The following is a 10,008-nucleotide window of genomic DNA, read 5'->3' as shown; positions in this document are numbered from 1 at the left end:
CCAATTGATGTAATATTGCTTCATTGGCATCCTCCCATGACCCTCTACCACTGTGCCAAATTTCACATGGATTGACCAAGTCAGTAAGGAGAAAAATGTGGAACAGACACACAGACACACACAGAGTTTTCATCATTATATAGTAAGACTATAAGTTATAATAATTGTAAGGGTCTAGATTTAAATCCTGTACTGATGAACTGAAATTAAGCAATTAAAGGTCTAGGGTGTAGGATTAAGGGCAGGGGCGTCAAACATACGGCCCAGGGCCAGAACCAGCCCGCCAAAGGGTCCAATCCGGTCCACTGGATGACTTTGCACACCTATAATCACGCCGTTTTTCGTGGAGGCATGAAGTTTTCTTAACGAATTCAAGGTAACATGGCATGATTAGCCATAGGTGTAAATGTGAGCGTGGGTGTACCCTGCCTCTCGCCCAATGTCAGCTGGGATTGGCTCCAGCGCCCCCGCGACCCTCAAGAGGATAAGCGGTTGTGAAAATGGATGGATGGCATGACTAAATCATTTACAAATGGTAAATAGTGGGTGAAATATTTCTTTAAAAAGACAACTGTAGCTAAAGTAAGAGATGCAGGATATAGTTTTTGAAAGAGACATAAAGAGACAATGCATTCAATGTTTTAATTTTTCTCATCATGTAATAAGGTCAATGAGAACAAACTCACCGGCCATCAGATTATATTTTGATGACATCAACAGATGACAGTGCTATCAAAACTAAAACTCGCTCAAATAAGAACATGCCTTCTGACCTTGGAATAAGAACTGTCAAGACAGGTCAGAGGTCAGGTTCAGCCACAGAGCAGCAGCCCTGAAGCGTGAAGGGATTCAGTTTCAGGATGCTTCAGCAGGGCGGATGCTTTTTGAATCCTCTGTGCTGAAGGTGTCTCTACCTTACCACCCAGGTGTGTGTAGCACCCGGCAGTGTGTTTTCCTGAATTAGACTTGCAGAGAAGCTGCAACTGACACATGCTGTCAGGAGGGTTTACTACAGTGCATGTCCTGACACAGGCCCTTTGGAACAGCAAAGCTGCGAGACACATACACAGTTTACTTGGGATTTGATGTTGCAGACAAGTGTCTTATAGAGAGTTGAGACCTGTTGTGTTCATTTTTAAATGTGATGTACAAACTGTAAGAACCGTCAAAAGCAAAGCACTCCTCTATGCATGATTAGTTTCTCTTCCTCAGCTCTGCAACACAACTATTTCTTCATTTATATTCCATTCGTTCCTCTCCTTTGCTGTCATCAAATTAACATAGCCAGTGTGTCTGCAGCAGCACCCTTAAAGGAATGACGAGCAGCTCTTATTATCACCCTGTTACTGTTCTATAAACAGTAAATGACTGCACACAAAGAAAGATCCGGATTCCGCAGGAGAGCGCGTCTTTAACCTCAGACATGCAACTCCAAACAAAAGCAGTCGTATGCCCTGTCATAGCATAATGCTTTGTCATCAGTGGAGCATGCTGTATGACTGCAGACAACTTCATTATGTGTGTGTGCATCAAGGTGTGCACTGTTTGCATGATTCTTAGAGAGAATAATGGCGATGATAACAGCTCTTTATCTTCTGGCTGATGTGTCAGAGGGGTTTGGTGACCTAAACAATTTTTGCGTTGGCGGTTCTGCCATCTTCACTCATCACTTCACACAGACTAAAAGTAGCACTGGCACTAACACTTGAAGACAGTCTTTGTCATATTGAAGTCAGTTGCATCTGGATTGTAGCAGAACATGTGAGAAGGACACAGTATCTGATTCTGCACATCAAATACTTAGTTACTTCACTTGGATGTCTGAGCTTCACTGTGCAGAATGATAAATGTGCAAACGTTTGACTATAAGGCTGTTTTCACATTCATCTGCTGAGGGAGAAAAGTTTCTCTGTATTTACATTTCATGTAGTTTTGCACGTACAAGTAGGATGTTGTGATATTGCAACAAGTTTGGGAGCCAACTGTGGTCCTATATGCATCTTCTGCCAGCTTTACACCAAACAACTTCTCAAGTGATTTTACTTTTGAAGACAAAATTCCACTGTCGTATCAAAATCATGAAAGTTTTACATCAGTAGGTTGCTGATCTCCTGGTCTCGATTGTTTAGTGTAAGGTGATCGTAAAAGTTTGATCTGTCTAAGGTTGGTCTTTTTCTCGTCTTTATGTTCTGACAAAATGAAACATGTTTAATGTTATCGCAAGTTTTAGTCTTGGCTCATGCAGACGCTGAAGTTAAAAGATGTGAACATTGTCAACAACCAATAGCTGCGCTCTCTCCAGCACCAAACAGGAAGCAGCAAACTGGGTAGACAGGAAACATGGACGGGATTCCAGGAGGTGTGAGAACGATGAACAAGTCTCGGTTCTCCTGTGTGGAAAAGGAGGAGAAACTGGTGGAGTTGTGGCGTCAACAAGAGTCTGTGTTTAATTCAGCGTGTATCTGAACTGTATGAACTGTGTCAGCACAGTTTTGCACTGCAGTTTGCTTTTAAATTTTTTCGCTGTTTTGATCTTTTATTAGTCGTTACATTTGCCAAAGCACCACCATGTGGTCGTGTTAAAGCACTCAATGTTTTTGTTTATAACTCGTAAGCTGTGGAATATTTCAGGAGTTGGAGGCCTAATGCTGCTTTTTGGATCAAAATGTATCAGTCAGTGTAAGACATTTCCACCTAAACAGATTTCCCCGCCATTTTTTAAGGTTTGGCCCAAACAGAGTAACACTGCACCAACAAGTGTCAACGGTTACCTAATTACTTGTACGCTGATTCAAAACACTTCAGAATCAGACATCACTCTGTGGTTTACAACAAGACAAGGCAGATTGAGAGAGATTTATTCTACACACTCAAAAACCCATTGTATTCCACCTCAGTCTGTTGCCTTCTTGCCACACATCTGTTAGAGTCAGTGGTTGATTTGTATAAAACAAAGAAAAGCATTAGAAACATGCTGAGAGCTTGTATTTGCAGACCAACAAGTCGAGACATGGCACTTATTGTTTAGTTGTGTGACTAACAGGATAGAGGTTTGATCTTTCTCAAATGTGCCGCCGAGGCTGGACAACAAAATTCTCAGACTGGTAGATTCTGGTTGATATTAACTGCTCTTGAAGTCACAGTTTTGGTTCTTAAAACACCAAAAAACTTGTGTTTGCTCTTTCTGTCAATAGCCAACATCTCTGTCCCGTACTTTCCGTTCCCTCTCTTCCATTTGTGTTTAATAAAGACAGTTTTTGAGAGAGTATTGCAAATTCTTGTCAAGCTGACAGACTCTGACCTCATATGTTATGAAGAGAGGGGGATAAATGGAGGAGACACAGGGCAGAGAGGGAACGGAGGCATGGGGCCGGAGGTGCACCCCTGACTTTAATAAAACATCTTAGGTTTCTCCTCAACTTCCACCTCAGGAGTCCTGGCAAGGGCAGGAGTGCAAGAGTTTACCAACACAGGCCAGGTTGGAGGGGGGGAGGGGAGGTGAGAAGAAAAAGGGGACCACTTTATGACAGATGGTCAGGGAACTATTAGCAACAGGCAAAACGCCAAAGATGCAGCCTAATGCACACGAAGACAATCCTCACTAAACTATCTACCATCTTTTAGTCTATGGAAGGGACAATACAGTTTCCAAGGGTTTGAAAATTCTGCCACTTTTTCTATCATTATTCCAGCAAATGATATTCCAAAGACTCTTGATTTTCATTAGTTTTTATCTTTTTCGGCCTGAGTGAAACTCCCTTTGACTGTTGCCAGGGTCACTCTCAAGTTTCAGTCAGTGTGGCTCTTGGAGCGTTTCACACCACAATAACCCATCCAGATCAAACAAGTTGGAAAAAAAGGTCCTTTGGGGCTCCAACTGGTCTGGAGTTGAAGGTCACAGTCTCCAGACGCAATCTCAACATATGACTGAATCATTTTTGCCGAAAAATAAAACAAATACCAGCCAAGTGCACAGTATTTGCACAATATTGTATTGCTTCATATGCAGGTAGAAACACATGGATGGTTTTTCTCTGGAGTAAGAAAATAGCCAATTCACATTACATGACAAGAAAAGGAAAAGAAACAAAATATCATCTTGCACAGCGAAGTCCATCACATCATTTATCACAGCACTACTCCCGTTGTAGCCAAAGGCACTAAATCACTGTTTCACAGACCCTACTTTTTTCTTCATCTGCATAGACAGAACTAAAAGGAAAATGAAGTTGGGAAAGAAGGAGGAGAGACAGGGAATGTCTGTACGTTTGATCCGCTTCTGTGTTTGGCCGTTTGGTTGATAAAACTTTGTGCTGTAATCGTGACTCTTTACCTTCAATCAAAGTCATGTGGTGGCCCCCTAATTTCCTGCATTCCTCTATGTGCCGCCCATGGTTTTGGTAACACAATGAGGCAAATATGTGATTGAGAGTGCATGTGCAACACACACAGCATATTTACCTTGGATATGTTTGTATGTAGAAGCCGTGTGGTGCTGCGAGTGCCGAGCTGCGTTACTGCAGACTGGGTTTCATGGGCTAAGGACCATGTCATAAACACAGGGAAGAGGCTGAATGGCTTTCTCACTTAGCCCCAGGAAGGGTCACCCTGGGTGGGCTGTGGGTCCTGATCCCCGGGGTGTCTGCTGATCAAGGACAGAAAACAGCAAATTCACTATGATGGAGCAGTCGGTGTTACTGTTTGTTTATATACATGTAGAAGCTAAGGTTTGTTGATTGGGCAAGGTGTACGGGTAATAAACAAAAGTCCTCTGGTATTTATTTTTGAGCGAATAGCTTTAGAATTTAGAATTAGATTAGGAAAAAATTCTTACAGAACTTCCATTTATTCCTCAGTAATGATGTCATTATGTCTCAGTTTGTTTCTTCTGTAAAGCCACACTTTAATTGAGACACGCTTAATAAGCCAACAGTGATTAACACCAACCATTTTTCATCTCTCTTATGTCTTTCAGGGTTTAAGGCCTGACGTCACCATGCTGCCTTACTTCCTGCTCCTCTTCCTTTCATCTGGTCTGGTGTTATCCTCTGACTGCCCGGCTGACTGTTCTTGCATGGGCCAGGACTCAATATTCTGCATTCATCGACGCTCCAGCACTGTGCCTCGTGTCCCAACCACCACACAAAATTTATACATCTTCCAGAATGGCATCGACACTTTGTCCCAAGACGACTTCAAAGGCCTGGGGGAGTTGGAGTTGCTAGACCTGAGCCAGAACGAGCTGGCAGAGATGCCAGATGGTGTGTTTGAGATGCTGGCAAAGCTGAAAAACTTAGACCTCTCCTCTAACCAAATTACACACATTTCCAAAGGCAGTTTTTCTGGGTTGGTCCAACTAGAGAGGCTGTATCTCCACGCAAACCGCATTCAGAGCATCCATTTGGAAGCTTTTGATGGTTTAGAGATGCTACTGGAACTCAAGCTCCAAGGGAACCAGCTCACCTCTCTGCCATCCCTTCATTTCCCCAGGCTTCTGCTTCTAGACCTGAGCTACAACAACATCCCAACCCTGGGACCCTCAGACCTCCAGACTCCCCACCTGGAGGCCCTTAAAGTGGCCTCTCTGGGGCTTACATCTGTGGATGAGGATCTCATAGCCTCACTGGGGAACCTTCATGAGCTCGACATCTCCACAAACCAGTTAACTGAGGTTCCCCAGGCCCTAAAGCAAGACTCCCTCAAGGGGCTGATCAAGCTCAGCCTGGCTGCCAACCCATTGGGTGAGCTCAAGGTGGAGGACTTCCAGAAACTGAGTGGACTTCAAGAATTGGATCTAAGTGGACTTAATCTCCAGGGATTTTCCCAGAGTTTCTTCCAGACCTTCCCTAGGTTGGGTCAACTGACAGCAGCTGAGAACCCATTTAACTGCTTGTGTCCATTAGCCTGGTTCCCTGTCTGGCTAAAAGAGAAAGAAGTGAATCTTGGGAGGCCTGAGGAAACCAGGTGTCACTTCCCTCTAGTCAATGCTGGAAAAATGCTTTCAGCGCTGGAACACAAAGATTTCGGTTGTCCACCTACCACCACAGTGCTGATTGGCTCCCCCATTGGAAGTACTCCTGTTCCCCAGATGCCCACCACATCTCCAGACACCATCCATACCAATGCTATTCCCCCTCCTCCTCCACCCAGTGAGGCAACCGTCTCCTCAAAAACAGACAGCCCCCTTTCACCAGAACCTCCAGTCTCCCCGAGCTCCACCAGTGGAGAGATAGGGGAGCACATCTGCCCACCAAATATCTGCCTTAATGGAGGCACCTGTAATTTTGACCCATTGGGGCAACTCAGCTGTCTTTGTCCCTCGGGGACCTCTGGCCTCTACTGTGAAAATGTGGATGAGGTTCCTGAGCCACCGAAACCATCAGCAACAGAAGTTTTGCTAGCTGCCCCTGCAATGCCAGCTGAACTCGATGCTATCAGCTCACGGCAGGTCACCTCCACATCTATCCTTCTTGACTTGCACCGTTTCATTGAGACACGGCCACACATCCGTGGCATCAGGTTGACCTATCGTAACCTCTCAGGACCCGACCGCCGCCCCATTATCCTGAGTGTACCAGCTTCTTACCCTGAGTACACTTTGCGTGGTTTGAGACCCAACTGTACCTACTCAGTCTGTGCCAGTCCTCTGGGTGAAAGAATCAACTCTAGGGCAAACAGCTCAGCTGAAACAGGGTCGTGTACAGAGGCTCGCACAGAAGGGGTCTCACAGACATCTTCAGGGTCTAGGGTGAAGACACAGAGCCCGCTGACATACACTCTCATTCCTGCCCTGGCTGCACTGGCACTGGTGCTGGGGTTGGCCGTGGTGGCTGGGACAATCATTTGTGTCCGAAAGAGAAGGCAGGCCCAGGCAGAAATGGAGCTAGAGCTGGGCCCAGCAGATCCTGATCCCATGGAATTGGAGGGCATAAAGGCCTGCCTGGAGAATGGGGGAAATGGCACACTACCCCACAAACAGCCTGAGATTGATCGCTGTCACACTCCTCAGCCGCCTCCATCTTTGCAGCAAAATGGAGGTTTGGACTATGAAGTTCCCTTGATGCAAGGACACTGCCCATCAAATAACAATCTAGCATCCTTAAAGCCATCATATTTCTAAAATGCAATAAAATACACTTGGAAAGATTTTGAAGAGAGAGGGCTTGCCCATCAGGAGATCCTGCTATGGCTCACTTAGTGGTTAAAAATCAAATCTTCATTCCAATATCAGATATCCACAATTTGAAAAGTGGCACTTACTGTCCAAATGATAACACTGCAGACTGGATCATCTATTTTAGAAATACTGAAAGATTAATTTAAGATTACAGCATATTGGAAATGTGCTAAACCACTGTGGGACAATGATCAGGACGTGGTTTACAGTCATCTAGCAGAGTTTAATGGTGGTGAAACCTAACTAAGTGATTAAACTAAGTGCAATCGACAAGAAGGGTCTTAGTAGCAGACTGAAAACGGAAGTGCCTTTTTGCATTGACACAGCTGTAACCAGTGGCTCATTTTAAAAAGAAATCTTTGTTTATATAAAAGAAACTATACAAATGAGCTGTAATCCTGTTGCTGGATTTGAGAGATACAGAATGGGGATAAGTGCCCCAGTGTTTGGGCTACAGAACTGGAGGAAGTGACAGTGGTTTAAATGAAAACAGTGATGCAGATGTGTGATTCCTGGACCTCATGTCCTGGTACTAAATGGGTTTTTGACCAACTCCAACTGCTCCATGGGGATTATTAAAAAAAACTTGCACTGAAAAGAAATATTTCTTTTCCTTTCCAGTGTCCCAGTCACAAACTGCCAAAAGACTGATGGTAGCATTAAGAAATGCAATGACACAAAAACTTTGAAAAAATACTTTGCAAAGCTAGTGATAGACTGACCTGTCTCAACATCATATTTCGACGTTGACATTATCTAATCTGAAAGAAAACTTCAAGTGTCCTCACATGTGGAGTTGGATTCTTCAGTGTCAACAGATCTACCATAATTCTCTCCACACATCCCGAAGCTTTTGGCTCCGTGAGAGATGAATTTGCTGTGAAAGATAAATGGACAGAATGAAGAGCCATTGAGAATGGACTTTGCCGGCATTGTTCTGCACCGTGATGGGAAAGCTGTTTTGTCCTGTTTATATCATGATATTTTGTTTTTGTTGTGCTTTTTTTTTTTGTATTTTTGTTGTGTTTTATGCTGTTGATGTTCATACAGTATTGCTATTTTTTGCAAGTTGAAACTTTTTTTTATTGTTCTCCCTTGAAAAAGCCTCCTTAATTCATCATAGATTTTATTATTTTCTTTTTGCATATAAGGTTACATGTTGCTAAAACTTTCCAGAGCTACTTGCAGCGAGTGATGAGTAAACACTAGCTTAGATTCTTGAGCTAAAAGCACTAAAACAACCAACTATAATCACATAACTACTAAAAAGTTTTCATGTAAAGACTAAATTTAAACAGTTTTCTTTACATCATGCACAGAATGTTTTTGTATGAGGTTCGCCAAAATATGTCTGAGGAGTTCACCAAGTGAATGTAACTATCAAGTGTCAGACACTTTATATTCTCTGCGAGGTCTGCCAACGCTACATAAGGACAAGCCACAGACTGTTTTTGACAGCCAGAGCTCCCAAAATTGTGTTCAAAGGCCTTTTTGCCACAGAACCCACTCCTATAAAGCAGCACACGCGCGCCGAGAAAAGAAAGGAAGTTCAAAGAGCTCCGAGGAAACTTGCTGTGAGTGTCAGTGAGTTTTAGTCACTAGTTTCCTCTTGGCTGAACCATTTCTGAGATATGGTCTAGACAGGGTCCCCCTGTAGCTGTTTATTCTCACACACCCTCTCTCTGGCTCCCTGTGCCTCCACTTCAACCATCCACTGTGTTTTGGTACAAAAAGATTATTGGCATGTGTGTTCAGAGACTGTTTTGCTTGTTTACGGCCAACCAGACTGTGAAATGCACCGGCTAAGTGCACCGTTCTGATGTATTTGTTCTTTTTTTCCTGTCTGAGGTTGGGAATGTCACAAGCTTTTAGTGTTACTTTTCTTTTTTATATATATCTTTTCCTTTCATGAGAAAGAATCTTAACTTGCAAAGTATAATAGGTTTACAGAGACGTGCCTTAGCAACATTCGTGCAGAGCCTTACTGACATCTTGTAGTGTCATATTACATGCTGATGTGTATTTCAAGAACAAAAGGGCCTTTATGTTGTCTCACAAGATATTGCATTATATTACATTACAAACTACAAATGAAGAAACATGAAATGTAATGTAATCTGTTTTTAAAAAGACCTTCCTTGGTTCTTGGTGATCTACAGTAACAGCAGAAAGCTTGGATGACTGGGTTTTATCAGTTTTTTCAGGTGTGTGTGTGTGTGCGTGTGTGCGTGTGTGTTTTACTTCCACTTCTACAGTACGTTGTCTGCTTTATAATTGAGTCCATGCACTACACTCCAGCACTGTCCAAAATCAACTTACCATTCTCTGGCTTCTCTACTTTCTTCGTTCTGTCAATATTCCAGCATAAACACAGACACAGATGCTCATATATCAGCTCTCCAACAATATATCAACTGGAAGACTCTTTGTATCGCTTTGGACAGTGAGAGGAGCAGGAAATGTTTGAAATATTTTCAACATGCTTGTTACAGAACCTTCCCTGTTCATTTAGGGAAGCTTGTCTTTTTTTCCTTGTTTAATGTTTGTCAATTATGTCAATTACATTTTTGTTTTTGCCAGAATGCTGAGAAAAAGAACAGTATTAAAAAGATTTAATGTTAAATCTGACTGTGATTTTGGCGAAATTTGTTGGCTTAATGATTCAAGTCATTTTTATATGGTTTTATAATGCAGTATATGTACATGTTCATGTGTTTTCCTCCTTGTGGATTTGAGGAATTCAGGCCCATTTGAGGCTGTAAGTCAGTTCTGAATGTTGTCATAGAGCAAAGTTAAACATAAAAACAGAGCAAAGTTTTCCAGTAACAACA

At 42.9% G+C, this 10,008-nt stretch overlaps 1 protein-coding gene across 1 annotated transcript in view; it reads left to right on the top strand.

Annotated features, from left to right (window-relative positions):
- Nucleotides 1-9,800, top strand: part of LOC126391057 (vasorin-like) — a 42,083-nt gene extending 32,283 nt beyond the window's left edge. The window contains exon 2 of the mRNA XM_050045654.1: nucleotides 4,976-9,800. Coding sequence (XP_049901611.1) covers nucleotides 4,997-7,120 — 2,124 coding nt within the window. The 5' untranslated portion in view covers nucleotides 4,976-4,996 and the 3' untranslated portion in view covers nucleotides 7,121-9,800. The remainder of the gene's footprint in view (nucleotides 1-4,975) is intronic.
- Nucleotides 9,801-10,008: the final 208 nt, after the last annotated feature.

Source organism: Epinephelus moara, chromosome 5 (genome assembly GCF_006386435.1).
Source record: "Epinephelus moara isolate mb chromosome 5, YSFRI_EMoa_1.0, whole genome shotgun sequence".
In the NCBI taxonomy this organism is placed as follows: Eukaryota; Metazoa; Chordata; class Actinopteri; order Perciformes; family Serranidae; genus Epinephelus; species Epinephelus moara.
The sequence above is the reverse complement of the archived record's forward strand: the minus strand, read 5'-3'. Positions and strand labels throughout refer to the sequence as shown.